The sequence below is a fragment of the Cydia fagiglandana genome, chromosome 4, assembly GCF_963556715.1.
Source record: "Cydia fagiglandana chromosome 4, ilCydFagi1.1, whole genome shotgun sequence".
Taxonomy (NCBI): domain Eukaryota; kingdom Metazoa; phylum Arthropoda; class Insecta; order Lepidoptera; family Tortricidae; genus Cydia; species Cydia fagiglandana.
This window is the reverse complement of record NC_085935.1, coordinates 12,948,565-12,968,839: the sequence shown is the minus strand read 5'-3', so window position 1 is coordinate 12,968,839 and position 20,275 is coordinate 12,948,565. Positions and strand designations below refer to the sequence as shown.

The window sequence follows — 20,275 nt, the reverse complement described above, 5'->3', positions numbered from 1 at the left end:
GTGCAAGGGTCCAAAACAAGGCGATTGCGGCAATGTGGAAATTCGAAACACTCAGAACATGTCCGATGTGATTTTCTATTTGGACTTTCCCAAAGATTGTCCAGTAACAAAGGTACAGTTTCACTCTATGTAATGTGAAGTAGAAGCCAAGATTTACAGAAACTTTGTTTGAAAATAATATGTTTTCAGGCAAGAGTAACTGCGGGATCAGTGCAAAAAAATAACAACACAAAGAAAATGTTTAACTACGCTTTGGAAAAACCTTGCCAACACTTCGTTTTAGGCCCCATACTAGTAGATGCATTCAACTTAAGTAGTTCTTGTAAAATTAAAAAGGTAAGCTCATTGAAGTATTTAAAACATTTATTTGATGTAGGCAACAAACATCTGTTTATTTTTTGAGCATTTACTGGAGACGGGACGGGACTAAAGTAATGGATCAAGCTCGAGAAACCCTAAGTCTTACAAAGACTCATTAGGCACTGGTCCCACCGCGAGCTAGTAAGCTATGAGCTATCGGCTATAAACACGAACAAAAGATAAGCACTCCCGTGTAAATAAAAGAGACACGGCGATATTTATAGCTCACCGCTGGGCGAGTAACTATAAATATCGCCGTGTCTCTTTTATTTACACGGGAGTGCTTATCTTTTGTTCGTGTTTATAGCCGATAGCTCATAGCTTACTAGCTCGCGGTGGGACCAGTGCCTTATACTTGTAATAGAAAAGTACGTGGAGACAGTTCTACATATAATACATTTTTTTAATAATTTTAACATGTCGCGCGAGTGACTAAAAACAAGTGAGTCTAAACCGTAAAATTATTCAATGTTACTATGTCTCACAACAGTTTAAATTCAAATACATTTTTTATTACATTGTTTACAGGGGCAGTACACGGTCCATGTTGATATGCAGGAAAAATGTAGAATGTTCCTGGGGTCCAACTTCTTCTACGGTATTTACACGTTCAAAATATTGGCATTCAACAACGTCAACAATTTTTTCTGTGTCAAAAGCGAATTAGAAGCTGGAAAGCTATAAAGTGAATATTACGTCACTTGAAGAGTAAAATATTGTCTTATAGAATTTTATTGTCATTGCCTTTTCCCGAAAAAATGTTGGGTCGAATTTTTATGATATCATAGTTCGTTTAATGGAAGGTGGGGGGGCACCGCACCGCCGCGTGGGAACAGGGTGGGACGAATTGGCAAATTTGATAGCAGCAACGCGAAGAAATTCGTAGCGCTGGCTCTCTGTCAAATGCTGGAATTGCATCCCAGTATTCCCGGTTATCCAACACTAACCTACTCCGAAAATGATTGGGCGAAATAATGTATTCATTAAGCATTAAATCGGAGTATATGGAGCATCAAATTAAAGTTAATACAAAAAAGGATTTACGTGTGACGTTTCTTCAAACAAAAACGTCGTTTTTGACACTGACACATCTAATCCATATCGTTTCTAGATTTATTCATTGACGTATCTTAAAGTTCGAATCGAACGGCTAAGCAGCTTTAATATTCTGATCTAAAATGTTATGCAGCGTTAATAGAAAGATGCGATAATAATAATAATGAAGTTAGAGTTTGATTGGTGGTGTCACGCTATTAATAAACCTACTAACAAAATTAAGTATGACGACTACTGCTTGGAAATTTTTAGTGATGCCTCTACCTCAGGGTGGGGGGCGGCGTGTGGAGAGGAAACTGTAGGTGGCCCTTGGTCCGTAGAGGAGAGTTGCAACCATATTAACTATTTAGAAATAATGGCAGCCTTTCTTAGCTTACAAACTTTTGCAAAAGGCATGTCAAACTGTCAAATCTTACTTCGGGTCGATAACATGACAGCAATTTCCTATATTAATCGAATGGGCGGTGTGCAGTTTCCTCATCTCCACCGCGCTGCAAAGGATCTTTGGCAATGGTGCGAGGCACGGAATATTATTGTTTACGCCTCTTATATTAAATCAGTAGATAACACTGTGGCAGACGCGGAATCGCGTCGTCCTCACTCGGATATCGAATGGGAATTAAATAATTCCGCTTTCAAGATTATCGTTAAACAATTCGGTATGCCAGAAATAGATCTTTTTGCTACTTCCCTGAATAAAAAATGTCATATATATGTTTCTTGGTACAGGGATTCACACGCACTTACCATAAACGCCTTTACCATTCCATGGAACAAATATTACTTTTACGCGTTCCCTCCTTTTTCGATGATTTTAAAGACGATAAGAAAAATCATAAGAGACAACGCTACTGGTATAATGGTAGTTCCCTTTTGGCCAACTCAGCCGTGGTTCCCCCTATTTAAGCAACTGCTTGCCACAGAGCCCTTATATTTTGAACCTAGTAGCGACTTGATCATATCTAATTCCAGCGATCGCAGTGTACACCGCCGACTTACCCTGGTTGCCGGAATCTTATCCGGGAGTCGCTACTAAAACATGGGATCCCTCCGTCATCCATCGATATAATGGTTGCATCTCTATCTGATAATTCCATAAAGCAGTATGATTCCTGCCTAAAGAAATGGCACAGTTTCTGTACTACTAATAATGTTGATTTATTCACTTCCTCGATAACAGAAATATTAACTTTCCTTACACAGTTGTATGAAGCTAATGCTCAGTACGGTACTTTAAACAGCTGCAGGTCTGCTCTATCCCTAATTTTAGGCGTGCACATTGGTAACGATGAGCGTATTAAACGGTTTTTCAAGGGCGTTTACAGAATGCGCCCGCCTCTACCTAAATATAATCAAACATGGAACACTTCAACAGTCCTAGATAACCTTGCATCTTGGTTTCCCAATCAAAATCTTGATCTGGACAAGTTAACTAGAAAACTTGTTACTCTGCTTGCTCTCGTAACAGCGCACAGGGCTCAGACATTGGCTAAAATTCTTTTAAGTAATGTTGAATTTCATATAAACGAAGTCACTATTAAAATTCCCGATCTCATTAAAACCTCGAGGCTAGGTGCAGCTCAACCTATGTTAATCTTACCGGTATTTCCTGAAAAGCCAGAAATTTGTCCGGTTAAGACGCTATCTGTTTACATAGATAGAACCAAATTGTTACGTCACAATCACAATTCTCTCTTCGTGAGTCTAAAAAAACCTCATAAACCAGTAACTTCACAAACGATAAGTCGTTGGATTCGTTTGACTTTAGGAGAATGCGGCATAGATATCACAATGTTTACCGCACATAGTACGCGACATGCAGCGACCTCTAAAGCGCATAGTCTGGGAGTAAACTTGGATATAATAAGAAAAACCGCTGGATGGAGCGGATCTTCAGTTATATTCGGTAAATTTTATAACAGATGTATTAAAGAGACCGATAATTCAACATTTGCCAAAACTATTTTGACTAATGTATTATAATTAATTGGGTTAATACTTTGGTAACCATTCAATGTTTACAGAAAATTTGTTTTGGTTAAAATATTAAATTTATTTGTTTAATTATTAACTTGGTTTATTTATTTTATTCGATATTTCACTATTCCTCTCAAGGTCTACATTGTGTTTATTTCTAATCTAGAAGACGAAGCAAAGAGGATAATTAATGATTAAACGAACTTACCATAAGTGAAGTTCTATCATAATTATCCGAGTTGCTTCGTCGAATAGATTAGAATCCCGCCCTCCCTTTTATACTTGACCCTATTGTGAAATATCTTCATTAAATAAACATAAATAGTGATAAGTATTAACTACCTATATGCATATAAAGACGTATGCACATAGGTATATTAAAATATGTTGTATCTCTGAACTAAATGATGGTAATGTCATATGTCAATACGTTTTTAAATTTTTTACTTTTTCTATTCTCTCAAATTCAGTGTTACAGGCCAAGCATTACGTGAAATCGCCTTTTTCAAAGTGACCAAAAGAAGGTGTACCGGAAGTGGGAGGAAACCAACCTTCGTACACCCGACACGCAGCCGCCGGATGCTACTGCCATGACCGACTTCTGGCGTAGCATCTGGACGGAGCCTGTCGGACACACCGAGGGGGGTTGGATGAGTGTTGTTGAGCGTGAGTGCGAGTCCATCGAACCTATGGGGGCAGTCACCATCAGCCCCGATGACGTCAGTCGTGCCATCCGCACGGCCCAGAACTGGAAAAGTCCTGGACCGGATGGATTGCACAACTTTTGGCTAAAGTGGTTCCGATGCTCGCACTCGCGTTTGGCAGCACAATTTCAACAAGCCCTCGAGCTTGGTTCTCTCCCACCTTCCTTAACAACTGGTGTCACCTTCCTGCTCTATAAGTCCGGTAGTACCACGGAAGCGAAGAACTACAGACCCATCACATGCTTGCCCACACTCTACAAGCTCCTTACGTCCATTTTGAGAGCAAAAATCAACGCGCACATTGTCGCAAACAATATTCTGGCTTCCGCTCAAAATGGATGTAGGGTTGGGTCCCGTGGTACTAAAGAGCTCCTCCTCATAGACATGACCATCTGCCAACAAATCCGGCGGAACAGGGGTGCCCTGTCGGCCGCTTGGATTGACTACAAGAAGGCCTATGATTCGGTGCCTCATTCATGGTTGGGGAGGGTCTTAGAGTTGTATAAAGTTGATGCAGCTTTGAGAGCCTTCCTAAGCGCGTGCATGAGACAGTGGACCACAGTCCTCCGTCAACCAGGAGGCAGGGATGACCGCCCTGGCCCGCAGGATTTTATAAGGATTGAGCGAGGAATTTTTCAGGGCGACAGTCTGAGTCCCCTGTGGTTCTGCCTAGCTTTGAATCCCCTCAGCACCCTGCTGAAGGATTTGGGACTAGGTTGCCGGCTTCGGAGAGAGGGTGAAGTCATTTCTCACCTTCTGTACATGGATGACCTCAAATTATTTTCAACAAATAGCCAAGACCTGTCGGAGCTACTGAAAACCACGGAAGTCTTCAGTAGTGCCATCAACATGGAGTTTGGTGTCGATAAATGTGCGGTTATGCATGTACAGCGGGGGAGGGTTGTAAATTCAACAAATTTACAACTGTCTGAGACAATGTCTTTCAGATCTATCTCTGAATCAGAAACCTATAAATACCTTGGTATGTCACAGTCGTTGGGTATTGAGGACGAGGGTATTAAACGGTCGGTGAAGGAGCGCTTTTTCAGTCGGCTCACAAAAGTCCTTAACAGTCTTTTGTCAGGAGGCAACAAAGTGCGCGCCTTCAACGCCTGGGTAATGCCCCTACTCACATACTCCTTTGGCATACTAAGGTGGACTCAGACCGAGCTGGACGCCCTGGATCGCAGGGTCCGATCACTGCTCACCACACATCGCATGCTACACCCACGCTCGTCAGTTATGAGATTGTACATCCCACGGAAGTGTGGAGGCCGAGGCTTCCTAAACGCCAAGGATCTCCACAACCGCGAGGTGTACAATCTCAGGAACTATTTCCTTAACAACGAGTGTGGGATGCATCGTGATGTGGTGGCAGTAGATAGGAACCTCACGCCGCTTTCCTTGGCAAACGAGAACTGGCGCAAACCTGTGGTACTAAGTACTGCGGATCGCAAGGCGGCATGGGAGAGTAAGGTGCTACACGGGCGGTTCTACAAGGCCCTCACGGGACCCGATGTGGACCTGCTCGCGTCGGTGAACTGGTTACGATTCGGGGACCTCTTCGGAGAAACCGAGGGTTTTGCCTGTGCAATTGCAGACGAAGTGATGATGACGAACAACTATCGGAAATATATCCTGAAGGACGGTACGGTCGACATTTGTCGGGCATGCCGCCGTCCCGGAGAGTCACTCAGGCATATCATTTCTGGTTGTTCTCATCTTGCTAACGGCGAGTACTTGCACAGACATAATCTCGTAGCCAGGATTATTCACCAGCAACTTGCCCTTCTATATGGCCTTGTGGACCGCGAAGTACCGTACTACAAGTACTCACCTGCGCCTGTTCTCGAGAATGGTCGTGCCACGCTCTATTGGGATCGATCTATCATCACTGACAGGACTATTGTAGCCAATAAGCCTGATATTGTGATAATAGATCGACCGCAACGTCGGGCCGTGCTCGTTGACATCACCATCCCCCATGATGAGAATCTCGTGAAGGCCGAGAAGGACAAGTCCAGTAAGTACCTAGACTTGGCTCACGAGATAACCGCCATGTGGGATGTTGATTCGACGATCATTGTCCCGATAGTCGTTTCAGTGAACGGTTTAATAGCGAAGAGTCTCGACCAACATCTCGAGAGACTCTCGCTAGGTGGTTGGATCAAGGGACAGATGCAGAAGGCGGTGATCTTGGACACGGCGCGGATAGTACGTCGGTTCCTCTCTCTGCAGCCCTGACCACCGGTAGCTTGGGCCTTGCCCTGCTGCTGGCGGCACCCTAGGTTAGGTTTTTTATAATGTGTTTATATGTATTTTTTATTGTTTTGTAAGTGTTTTTATATTTTACTTTTATATTCATATTATAAAAACCCTAGCCTAAGAGAAATGATGAATAAAGAAGGAATCAAAATAATCGTCATAGGACTAATTTCCGTGGCGCGATTAAAACTCGTTATAAATGACGGTGGCGAGCTCAGCGCCTGTCACCATTACCGCAAAAAGATGAAAACGGAAGCCGCATTAAAGCGTGCTGAAAATTTGTGGAACGTGAACGTATCTTACATTATACCTGTTATATTTAGGCGGTTTCGGGCGGTTTATTAAACAACTGCTCAACCCTACTCAAACAACTCTTCATTCAATTCTAATTAATGCTGGTTTGTTGTTATATATTGTGATAAAATATTTTAACTGACATTTTTTTATATAATGCAGTAAAGGTGATTAAATTTTAGTGAATTATGAAACTGAATCACCCTCACTATTATCGCCGTAAAGATAACCTTTGTTTATTGCAAACTGAGAATGAATTGATCACCTCATAGAACACATTGCTTGGTGAGTCAGCAGCTTATTCAACTTCGCCTTGAATAGATCTAGACCGCATTTGTCAGAGAATACAGACGACGAAAGCGAATTCCATTCCTTAACAGTAATTGCGTAGAAAATTAAATCACGGCATAATAGTTAATACATTTTTAATGGTCGGTAATAAGTAACCAGCAGATTACTCGTCTTAGTGGAAGGCCGAGTAAATCCGGCGGGTAATGGCGCGGCGGCACCTGAACGGTTGTTCCCACTTAACGAGCATTTCGTCTCGTGGCAACCAGTATAATATAGATTTGGTATTACATATTGTTGTTACGATTCTCCAGGTCACAGATACTGGTAGCCTGAAGCGGTTATCTCGATACGCGACGTGAAAATCAGTTCAGGTCTCGGCGCCGACAGTGCCATGGCACAAAGAAAATATAACCGGAAACAGTAGCAAGACTATTTTCGTTTTGTTCCATACTTGGCACTTGATTTTCCAGGATGATCTTTGCAGCCATGGGGTTCGAATACCGGTGAAAATTTAAGGTTTGAAAATCATTTATTAAATACGCCTAGAAATATAGACAACAGACTGCCGAATTCAAACTTTAAGATACGTCAATTAATAGATCTAGAAACAATATGGATTAGAAGTGTCAGTGTCAAAAGTGACGTATTTGTTAGAAGAAATGTCACATTTGACGCTGACATATCTAATTCATATCGTTTCTAGATCTATTAATTGATGTATCTTAAAGTTAGAATCGGGCCGAATATCATGAAAGTTAAAATGTTTGCAACATCTACGGACAAAACCCTCTCCTGAAATTTTGTTATTGGCGAATGTAAGGTGGATCAATATCGATGAGTGGCTTAATAATATTTCAGCTACTCTAAGTTTCTCTATGAACAGGATAACAACTAATAACTGTATTTGATAGGTATCAATCTAGGTAAATTCAAGTATTCTGCCAGCGTAGTTGAAAGGATCGTAAGTCCCGAAGTCCTGAAGCAGAGTTGTATTGGACGAAGTTTAACTGAGATTGTTCGTTGGCCTTGTTTACTTATCAAGATGATTGGTGTATTTACTTTATGTGACAGAAATCGTATACTTTGTTTGGAAACTTCATAAAATCTTACGAAAGTTAAGAAACGCCCTCGGTGTAGAGTGACGTAACTCTACATACACCAGACATGTATTACGAAGTTTTTTATATGTAACTCTTATAACCTGAGCTCTTCCGCACCTCATGTAACAGAAAGTTCCAATCGACAACTTATTCGATAGTTTGTCGCAATAAATTCGAAGTTCAAACTAATTAAGGGTCGGTTAGCAGAGTCGGTTGTGGTTTATGCAGATAGCCCTTAAATAAGACACGTGTCGTGTTAAGCAAGCCTACTGTCTAATAGTATAGGTATATTAATTTTGTGGTGGTGGTACAGTGCGCGGCCTCGCTAATTTCGCTAAACGCGATATAAATTACAGCCGCAAACAATGACGTCGGCTGCCGACACGGACCACCTACAGTTATATTTATTTCATTATGTAAATTTCATTTCGCATTATATTTTTTTAAAACAAACGTATTTTCAACACACCTGCCTATTTAGCTGCCTTTTTCACATCGCCTCCGGGTTAATAATTATGATATAACCTACCCTTGCATAAACACGGTTTTAGGTTATGCGTCGCATTATTGTGTTAGTATTGTTGCTACCGATAAATATTATTTAAATAATCGGGATTTAAATAACAAACAACTGAAACAAAAATAACAGTAAAAAGTATTTTTAACACGGTGTATGGTGCTCTAGTTTTTATTTAAGTTCAATTTTTCTACATTGTTGTAAAACTATTAAACATATTATGAAACAATTAAGTATTATTTCATTCTTGTAAACGACTAATATCAAGATATGTTGTCCTATAAATTTTTGTTTAATTAAATAAAAACAATGCCACGTAGAAACAATAAACAGATTTTAATTCCATCGATGTATAAAAAACGTATATGATTATTACGAATTCTTTTTACGAATACGAAAAATATTTTAATTTGAACGAAACATCGCATTCTACATGTATATAATTGAATAATTCAAAGTAAAGTAATTAGCGTCAGTCAGATATTTTCTTTTGAAGTCCGAAGCCGAGTGTTTGTATCGAATATAAAATGTAATCAGGGTCGAGCTTTAAATAAAGTCAACTTTAATTAATAAAAACGTTAATGATTTATATTTATACTAAACTTTATATAAGGCGGTAACTAATTGGTTGGTTGTTAAAATACATATACGCCCACAAACCGTCTCCTCTAGCCTAGTTGGTAGTGGCCCTGCCTTTGAAGTGGAGGACTTGGTTTCAAATCTCGGTAAGGGCATTTATTATGTTTGTTCTATAAATATATCGTCACAAGACTTTGTTTTTATTGGGAAAGTAGGTCGATTTATATAAAAAATAATGCAGTATAACCTGTGTTTGCTTCCTATAGTTAATTATATTGCCACTGTCAATTTTTTTTTTTCATAAAACGGATGTGATCTCAATCTAATGTTATATTTTTTAGGGTTCCGTACCCAAAGGGTAAAACGGGACCCTATTACTAAGACTTCGCTGTCCGTCCGTCCGTCCGTCCGTCCGTCTGTCACCAGGCTGTATCTCACGAACCGTGATAGCTAGACAGTTGAAATTTTCACAGATTATATATTTCTGTTGCCGCTATAACAACAAATACTAAAAACAGAATAAAATAAAGATTTAAATGGGGCTCCCATACAACAAACGTGATTTTTGACCAAAGTTAAGCAACGTCGGGCGGGGTCAGTAATGGATGGGTGACCGTTTTTTTTGCTTTTTTTTGTTTTTTTTTTTGCATTGTGGTGCGGAACCCTTCGTGCGCGAGTCCGACTCGCACTTGCCCGGTTTTTTTTTTACAATTTCTGCTTTTTATGTCGATATGTTTTATAATTTTATTTCAGTAGTTTTTCAAAATAAAAGAAGTATACGTCTACACAGCATAAAACTAAGGAAGTGATTATCGCAAACGTTGCGTACACTTTAAAGAATGCGCAACGAGTTTAAAGTTTCAGTTGAAGATGGAAGTCTTACAGGAATAGGAGATAAAAATAATAACAAAGGTAAGCCCTGCTTAACGCAACGTCGGAAGGTATGCCGCAGTTAGACAAGAAAATAATATAAAGGAACACAAGATAACATTTCACAACAACACAAAGAAGGATTCTACAAATAAGCTAGAACAGAAATATAATGATCAATCAAGAAAACTGTGCGAGCCTGCAAAACTGTGAGTTAAGTAAATATGTTTAGCACAATGAGATTGTGAGAAACATGACACATTATTCAGAGCCTAGTTAAATTCAGATCAGACGGTTTCTACACCCACCTCAGCGCAAACTTAACCAGTTAACTAAGACTTCAAACTCTAAGTAACTACACTCTAAAAAATGAAGACCAACTAAGAGCAGTTTCTTCTTAGTTGACGTTAAGTTAATTACAACAATTACGATCTTATATAAATCAATGAAAGCTGATTACTTAAAACAATAAGTGTATCTGTGATTGAACTAATAAAGTAGGTATTGATTAATCCTAACAATTGTATACCTTGCATCTATTATTAACTTGTTGACATAATTATGTAACGTAGGTTGATTCAATAAATATCAAGCTTAGTTGATCTTACTAGGGTCAATTAGTTACCATAATTCTTTTTCATGTATATATTGAACAAGATCTTAGTTGGCTCAGTTACATAGCAATAGTAAGATCAATCAGAATTACCTTATTTGAAATGTCGAAGTCCTTGTTAGGCTCGTATGGAATCAAGATGCTTGATTACGACTATCAAAATATTGATAGGGCCAACCAAATTTTTTTTAGAGTGTAGGAAGGCATACCTAAACATTTTAAGCAGACAGATATCACAGGAAACTCCAAAGGTTCAGAGTCAAGCACTTTGAATGGAAGTATTCATTTTTGTCGAGTCAGATGGTTAATTATTTTCAACGGACAATGAGTTGCCGAAGTCGCCTCATTATCTTACAATGAATGTACATTTTTCAAGTAAATTTTTAAGAACCCAGTATGGAGTTTATTATTGTGTCGAACGAGTCATTGCACGAGTAACTAAATAATTGTATAATATGAGAACATTATATTAGCATGCATTTGTAAAAACAAAAGAGGTTCTCGTAATAAGTTTTCATGTTACAACAAAAGTCACTCGGTTTGTGCTGTTAAGATGTCCTAATATAATTTCGTTCAACTGCTTGGCAAAACGCCTAGACTCTTCGGTTCGTCTTCCCACGAGACATTAATAAACGCTTACTTACATAATATTATCAAAGAGGTGTTATGGTGTTATTAAAATGGAACTTAGGAATTTATATATGCTGGTGTGGGGCGTCGTTAGATCGATTTAACTTAATGGGTTTTAGATATTATTCAGCATGTACAGAATAATAAATAGTACTACGGAATAGTAAGTTGTACGTACGTAAAATATTATATACGCGTACATCAGCTAGTAATGGTGTTATACATGTTTGGAATAAATCAGACCTGAGAACATGTAGCGAATAAAATGGGTCACGCTCACGTACCTACGTCAGCTATAGTGGTTCCGAAAACATTATTGTATACAAAGTACACATTTGCTTCAGTATGCTGACAATACCTTAAAAAATGAAGTCATTCACGAAATGATTTATATACCTACCTATCAAATAGTAATTATTGACGTTAAAATGTGTCTATGACATAACAAATAAAATTAAAAATTAATTTAAAAAATGTAGTATTTATGTAGTATTTTTATACGATTATCATAGATTATAGAATCTGCACTTGAAGCTTTGAACTTTTATTAAAAATGTAATTAATGTCATAAAATTAAAGTACTTCTGAAGGCTAGATTATTTAGGGTTCAGATAAATATTAAAATTATCTTCATGCATACGACGTTATCGTCAAACATAAAGCGAAACCGCAGCTCACAGAGGTGGAAATGTAAATGACGTCACTTATCTTATGGCTCCCAAAGTCGGCGTTAGTAACGAGGAAGCTAGCTGATAAATAGGAAATTGTCGATTCGAATTGTGGGTGAAATGAAGGATATGAATTTCATGTGAATATGTGAACCGTTTTGATCGGAAGCAGGCTATTTAAATGCGTGACCCGTCATTAGGCCGCGCAGGCGGCCGGGTAACTCGAGTACGCACTCGATGGGCTCGCATAATCGACCCGTTAACGTTTCATCGTGCACTACCTACTGCCGTCTGCCCTATTACCACCGCTTATCTTCACCCAGCTAATCCAAGAACAGTATGTACGTTCCTGTTAAACTGGGTGATTAATCTACTAGCATGCGTATCATGCCTGAATGTGCGCGCACTATGCGTACCGACACGTTGATTGATGTGCTGAATAACTGCTCGTGCTTACCCGTTGTCATGACGTATTTTTGATGAGATGGTGAGCGCAGATTAGCTTACCTGTAATAAAAAAAAAGAAGATAAAAAAGTGGAAAATGAAAATGATTGATATTACAAAATAACTTCCTAAAACAAGGTTACGATTACGTTATTCGTTTGTGACACAATGGTGACACATGTACCGAAATTGATCTGCCACGGACTACGCCGCAGCACTTATTCATTTGGAATTCATCTGGTTTGAACTAAAATAATTACCACCGATGTAAAATGATTTTTCAATTTCAATATCACATCTAGAACTGACCATTCGAATTCGAATACCAGTCACAGTCAAGATACCTACGTCAAAGCGCGTTCCGAAATAAGGCTTTGGAAAGCAATTCAGACGTATTTTAATTATAGGGCATAAATTCGATCTCGATTCACATGGATTGAATCTGTCATTCTGTCAAAAAACACCATTTAAATTAAAATACGAATGATTCGCGGACCCTGGACCTGATATGAGCTTCATTTTGATGCATTAAATGCACATTCGAGAACAACCCTGTTGGTGTTGAGGTGTTGAGGCAACATTGATCCCTTAGGTACCCGTATTATGTTGACCCCTTTCGATACCTATCGTAATATAGAAAGCTGTGACTTTACGTAAAAATTCTAGTCGGGTTTTCATAAAAAAAACGTTTTATAAAAATACCTGAACATAAACAAATGATAAATTAGCGGAAACTTGTAAACGAGATGTCATTAATTAGTGCCCGGTAGAATCCTTTCATTTTTAAAGTACTCGGGAAATGTAGTAAAAAGAGCAAGAAAAAACTCGTTCCGCACTCAATGTCACTGATAAATAGCTGGCAGACGAGAACCTTTTAAAATGAGTAGATACGGCCTACCTGCTTTCAGCCCTGCCTGGAGGGTCGCTTCGTGGCTGCTTTTGAACTATAGCGCTGTTTATGATGAAACAGATGCCTATATTTATATTATACCTACCTATCTACAACCTGCACAGATAGTGTGTACAAAAAAATTATGATCGTACACGGGTTAAATTTCTAAACCATTATTTAATTTTTTATCATGTACTTATAAATACCTAATGTACAAGTTTATTCCAAAAAATAGGATTTCCGAGACGGTTTTTTAAATTTAGGTTAAAGTTCTTAAAATATTCTCATTCTCAATAACATTTGGGGCAGAACGAAACTGTAATAGACCGGTATTATTTAAACAAATATTCTACCTATTCCAAGTCTTAGGCTTTTACGCTTGTAAAATACACAATTATGTCAAGTTTTCCAGGATTGTAATAAATTGTTACATGTATTATTTTACACGACATAGATATATTATTTTATTTTTTGTTTCATAAAGTATTAAAAATATTTTACCTAAAATGGCGCTAAAATACGTTGTCAAAGATTATTTCAAAATATTAAAAGTAAATATTTTCAAGACTTACTTGCTCGTATTTTTAGCACGGCTTCACTTAGTAAAACCTTAGAAAATACGTTTGAAAAAGGTATAAAATACATGTGTACCTACATTTTGTGTTGACTTGCTGGCATCCAATATAAGGTGAAAGCTGTCAATGTCAAGTTTTATTAAATCTGTCGTAAACGTGCCCTCCGTAACGTCAACAGCAGTAAAACCCGATAAAAAACTAAAATGGAAAAGTTTGAAAGACGAGAAAAACACTATCACTTAAGTTGTTAGCATTTTGTATTGCGTAGGAAAATACAACAACACCCATCGCAGCCGACGGCGTGGGGCGCATAAAAATGTTTTCTTGTCATTTTTATTAACAGGCGGTGAATTCCATACACATTCCACCTGAAAAATGTTCGCCACTATTCATTTGCCAACAGATCACGTTCAAGAAGGTTAATTAAAAAAAAACGTAAATATAACAGCAAACAAAATTTTAAAAATAATTACCTAGTTACTTAAGCATTTTTTATGTATGAGTAGGTACTACATTGAGGAAACCAGGTAAGTAAGGTAATTATTTCGAAACTAACTTGCGGAAACTTTGTCTCTTCACGAAAAGCGTAAGTGTTTACCTGAGAGCACCAAGTTGAGTTGGTAATATTCTTATCATTAAAAATTCATCAAGCCCTTTACTTGAGCTTTAAAGTTCGTTGCGTCTTAAATATAAGGCAAAAGTAAGTATAGTACTTAATAAGTATTATTATAGACGGAAAGCTACAGGGGCCAATTAACTATTCTATTCACCTACAAGTTTGCGCCAAGGTGATAAGGAACTCTCTCGAGATAAACACGACATGACATGTGAAGGTTTATCTGGATAAGCCCAAATAAATGACAACAGATAAGCAGTATAATAAGATATTATAATATTTAACGGGAACACCCGATTATCTGTTGATACAATTCGACAATATTATATTTCTTTCGTCAGATTAAACCGATTTTTGCGAGTTAAGTGTGATTATTTATTAAAAAAGCTAGATAGCTAATGTACATTATATAGCGAATCATATATAACCCTGGCCGAAGGGTGGCGTGTTTCCGAGGGTCCCGGCAAACTCAAGAGCAGGCGATTCAACGGAGACACGATGTTTAGCTGCCTAATATTTAATAGTGTTTAGTTTATAATGTATGTTTATAAGGTATTTGTAATAAAGGTGATATTTAATTCGAATATTAAATAAAATAATATTAGAAAAATAATAATAAATGGATATTTCGCAAAAATATCCGAACAGGAACAGTCCTGTTCGGATATTCTTGCAAGTGGATCTTAAGTCTCGAGTCATAACTATCCAAGTGCAGTGTTATGAAGCCATAAAACAAGTACCTCGTTACATAAACTCGTAACAATTGAATAAGGTCACAAACCATATATTTCGTCGTACCATCGCTATTTCCATAACCAAAAAGCCATTTCCGCTCATTTTTATCACTTTATGTATAAGATCATATTATGTGTTATATCCAACATTATCCAAGTAAACTTCAAAGAAAAACAAAAGGCATGTTTATTCAAACCGCACATAATGCAAGGTAATTTCGCCTGGAGTCTCAGAATCAGTCTACAAGGTAAGACGCCGGCGGCTATGTGGAACACAATACACGCAACGAAGATACGATCCGTAATATACACTTGATTAGGCGAGCTATATCTGATGTAAGATAAATAGATAATATATCTACACCAGTGCGTAACATCCGGTTGACCAAAGATATTTATATTTATATATTTTTTCTATTCTATTCCTTTATTTGTTACCTATTGAGCGTCTTGTGACAGATTTAAGAACAGTTTTTATTATTGCCAGCAAATATCAGCGTTATTACGTTTTTATCTATAGTTCCAAACGGTAACCAAGTCACGAAGTAAATCTCTATAGTAGTTTCAAATACGTTACGATTCGTAAGATAGCGTTAGAATCGATTGTAATACTTATTCTAGAAAATTGACAATCCACGGGAAGACGCTATCAGTGCGATGTTTTATATGCAGATTATATATTTATCTACCTAAGGTAGGTATACCTCTACATTGGCATCAGCCAGGAATACTCAATGCCATTCATTACCATCACCGCTTACCACCAAAGAGCACTTATGTAGAGTGTAATTAGAGGTTAATAGAGATTAATATTTAGGTACAGCCAAAATTATAGCTCACTTGAATGCATAATAAATAGGATGAACGATACCAATACCTAATTTATCCAATTAAAATGTTTCCCCAACTGTGATATACCAAGACAAGTTCCGGTTTCGCAATAATATACCTCCATGTATACCTACAAGTATAAGTATAATATACCTACAAGTATAATTAAGGTAAAACATCTGAATGTTGACTTGTTTAAAAGTAGTGTCGCCAGTAGAAGTCTGTTTCCTACTTCATGTATTTCATGGTGTTAAGTGTAATAAATTTACAGACCTAAAATTATTCGAAGAATAAATATTTCAGTGACAACTAAAGCCGCAGTTCGAAGAAAAAAGTGGAGTAAAGATAAAATCATAATGTCGGTTGAGCTGGTAGCCAAGAGTTGGCCGACATAATGTAATCTTGCCGCTATCGCCGCAGACGGTGCCTAATGATTCGCTGCAAAAAGATAATTTGAACTCGGTAACATTATTGTCCAGCATTGGAGGGATGCAATCGAGAGCGTTCCAATTACACAAGCCTCGGTGGACTAGAACCATATTTGAATTACCCTCGTTGCTTTTGACATTTACGATCAGTTGATGGGTATTGCCAGTTACCATTGCGTTGGTAATGCCAGTTACTATTGCGTGTAGGTAAACACTAAACATTCTACTCGGCTGGATTTTGACAGTTAAAACCATGGAGTCCGGTTTTAAGTTTTCCACACATGATGTTATGGAAAACTTTAGTCAGTTAAAACCTATTGTTTTTAATTTACACTTTAATCAAGTCACTTATTTCGTATTATTATGTTTCGTATAACATAACATAATACATTAATGATCAAAACATTAGTATTATAACTACTTCTTACGAGCTATTTTTATTTTATCGGAGGTTATATTATAGTTTAGGGGAAGTGCCTATTACCCGCAATTTAATTGGAACGTTTTGTTCAGTGAGCAAATCTCTAGTAATGGCACGCTCCGTCGCCGCCTGTGTGCAATGGCAGCAAAACCTGTGTATGAAATACGCCAGCCTAAACAATAACGCGAATCTGAACTGAAAACCAGCGAACGCCCAACGTGAAAGCGTTTTAGCGAGCAGGGAAACAAAGAAACGTGCACATCAAATATATTGCAACGAACTAGATGGTCAAAATATTTCAGACACGCTCTTACGCTGCAGGCAATACGGCCGCGACACACATCAAATAATTATCTTAGATACACTTAGCGTTCAAAAATCATTTGGCGATTGAAATTAAGTATCCTTGTATACGAGTCTGCTCTTTGAATTACCTCCGACGAAGCAAATACCTAATTGAATGTTATACGCCGTCTGAACACTTTTTCCTGCTTATTGCATTTTTTCCAAATACATGAATAACGGTGAACATATGGCTTATTTTGAAAGTTAGATTTTATTTAATTATAAAATATTTAATATGAAGTTAACAACAGCCGTTGGTATGGAATCGCGCACGACAACGCAAGTCTTAGAATTGAGAATGTGAGGAAGAACGTGCGTTTGATACATTTTCACGTAGAAACGGCTTAACTAACATGAATAAAACTAGGCAAATATTTTATAAAACACATACACAGATACACCTGTGGTATTTTATCTAACGAAGTCACAGGCAGCAGACAATATGAACATATACAAATACCTGACTAAGATAATATTCTTCCTAAATAAAATAAAAGACATGTTCTCGGTTTTACACACTGAGAGAAAAATCATTAGTAAACTAAACCAGGAATTAAAAAACAGTTCTGTACTGGGTGAAAAAATGAAGTTTACGAATAATTATAGACTTTTCACTATTTCTGTAAAGTTTATTTATTTCTACAAACAGCTCAGTAATCATAAATCTAATTTCAACAAACAGATAATAGAAATTGCAAGAACTAATAGAAATTGCAAAAGTCAATTTGTTCCTATTAGTTAACTCTCCTTGTCCCCGGATTAAGTTTATTTTTGTAATTCTAAGTGTGTTTTTGTTATCCTTTTCTCTCAGTACAGCCCCATTTTGTAAAAAAAAATCATAATAAGGTTATATTATTTTCGGCAAGTCATTGTTGGGCAGTCACGCGTATCGTAGAGCGCACCGGACTCCGCACCTGTCGGTTTTTGCCAACAATCCTGTGGCATAAAAGACAAGTGACAAGCGATATTTATACTCAAAATCTCGTCAGTGGCATCAAAAGTGGCATTAAGGCTTGGTTGCACCTGTCTGTCACTGTTGAAACATTCGCACAATTTTATTGTATGGGAAGTTTCTTATTTCTCTGCTTACGCATTTATAATTGTCCGTCTGTCGATTGTGGTTGGCGCAACACGCTCTCAATAGTTAACCTGAACATGTATAATACATATGTATAATAACAATGTTCCGTTTGTCAAGGGTTATGATAAAACGTTTTGTGTTTACGGTACCTATCTGAATGATTCGAGAACGGATTTCTGATAGCAACTTCTAAATACAAGGATGCATGGTGTACATATATATATTTTTAATCTGTATTGGAGATAAAGGACGTATTGATAATTGATATACGAAAACTCTTGCCTGTGTGAAAATTTGTAGATTATTTTATGATTGTTACTAGGTAGCATACAGTTAGCGAAAAAATGTCAAGATATCCCATATTTTACAATGTACTAACTAGCATTAAACAAGTAGGAGTAAACAGCAGTAAATTACCCACAGATAATACATGCCCCCAGAGAATCACAGGTAACAAGGCAAAGACCACACGCGCGAGTTTCCAAACTAAGTTTACTACATAGGATGTTCTAATTTGAATTAAAACTTCAGTACTTTCGGTTGCATTATCGCGGCACCCGCCACTCGGCGTTCGCACGGGCCACGTGCCCGCAAGGGACCTCGTTCCAAACTGTTCCTTTGTATTTCCACCACGCAACACAACTTTATTTCATTTTTCTCCTCATCCGTCGATGAAACGAAATGAATAGCCTCTATATACAACTGCTTACCAAGTAGGAATGTATATAAAGGTATGGTAGTTTAGCGTATACAAATGTATATATTCGAAAAGATAAGATACTATAATACCTATAAATTATCAAGACAATCTGAAGAGACTTTGCGCAGAAATTTACAATTTACAATTATTCGCTTTGGAGCAGAAATTGTAAATCGTAAATTTCGATCCGTATTGAGTAACGTGTGTTTATTTATTATATAGCATAATTATAATTTTTAAAACTGGATATACCTAATTAAAAGTTAAATTAGAGATTAAGGTAAACGGTCTTCTAATACTCATTGGCCTTTGCAATGAGGTTCGTGTCGCGAGTTGAAATTAGGGCTCCTGATATCCGTGATACACGCCGATCCGTAGCTACGGGTTCTTAAGCCCGGCGGTACTAAGATCACGAATTTCACGAACACGGCAAGGTACGTACCTCGTACCTGCGTTCGCGTCCGGATTCACGTGACACGCCGTGACACGCCATGATACGTAGCCCGTACCTGCGTGAGCTTCGGGCTCGGTTCCGTTGAATACTTATCGCACGTCTCGTAGGTTCGACACGCCCGGGAGAAAAATAAATAAGGACTAAGTATGTATTATTGAATTGAGTTACCACTTAGTATATAATATATCTATTTTAAAGTTGAGCAAATTATTTTAATAAACCTTTTGTACCCCATACAGTGTTGTTGTATTATTTTAGCAACCCTTTTATTAAAGTAGCTATTCATTGTAATTAATGCTTGGTTCTTTTAATTTATTACTGATTAATATTTAAAAGGCCGTACTATTGGAAATAAATTTTATTTCAAAAGTAATGAAACGGAATTAGAGCTATGAATAAAAAACTCACGATACATTTTTATTCGTAGCTCTTAGAGACCGCATCGTATCTATCTTCACTCAACGTCGCGGGCGGACCGAACCGGCGTGTTCTTATGATACGTGAAGCCGTGATCACGCCTACACGGATCTACACGGATTCACGTACCCTAATTTCACGTAACCGAATGTCACGTGCGGAACGGACCAGAAAACCGTTGCCGTGATTCACGAAACCGGGCGCACGGCTACGGGTTCACGAATCACGGACACGACCGCGAGCCCTAGTTGAAATCCATCTGATTTTCTTTGTCAACAGTAACACTCACTCGTGTGACATTATATTTGTTTTGTAAACCATCTCAGATCGTATTAAGGTCAACGCGGCCGAATCCGTCATCTGGAAATTCCATATACGAGCGTATTTTTGTATGTTTTTCAAACGTCAGCTA

At 37.8% G+C, this 20,275-nt stretch overlaps 2 protein-coding genes across 9 annotated transcripts in view; one reads left to right on the top strand and one right to left on the bottom strand.

The window, feature by feature from the left end:
* LOC134663788 (neural-cadherin) overlaps window positions 1-20,275 on the bottom strand; it is a 440,784-nt gene that overhangs the window by 248,023 nt on the left and 172,486 nt on the right. The window lies entirely within an intron of this gene.
* On the top strand, window positions 59-1,115 carry LOC134664144 (uncharacterized). Its single transcript, XM_063520732.1, has 3 exons — window positions 59-112; window positions 190-336; window positions 889-1,115. Exons 1-3 carry the CDS (start codon window positions 59-61, stop codon window positions 1,042-1,044), a joined length of 357 nt encoding a protein of 118 aa, XP_063376802.1. The 3' UTR covers window positions 1,045-1,115.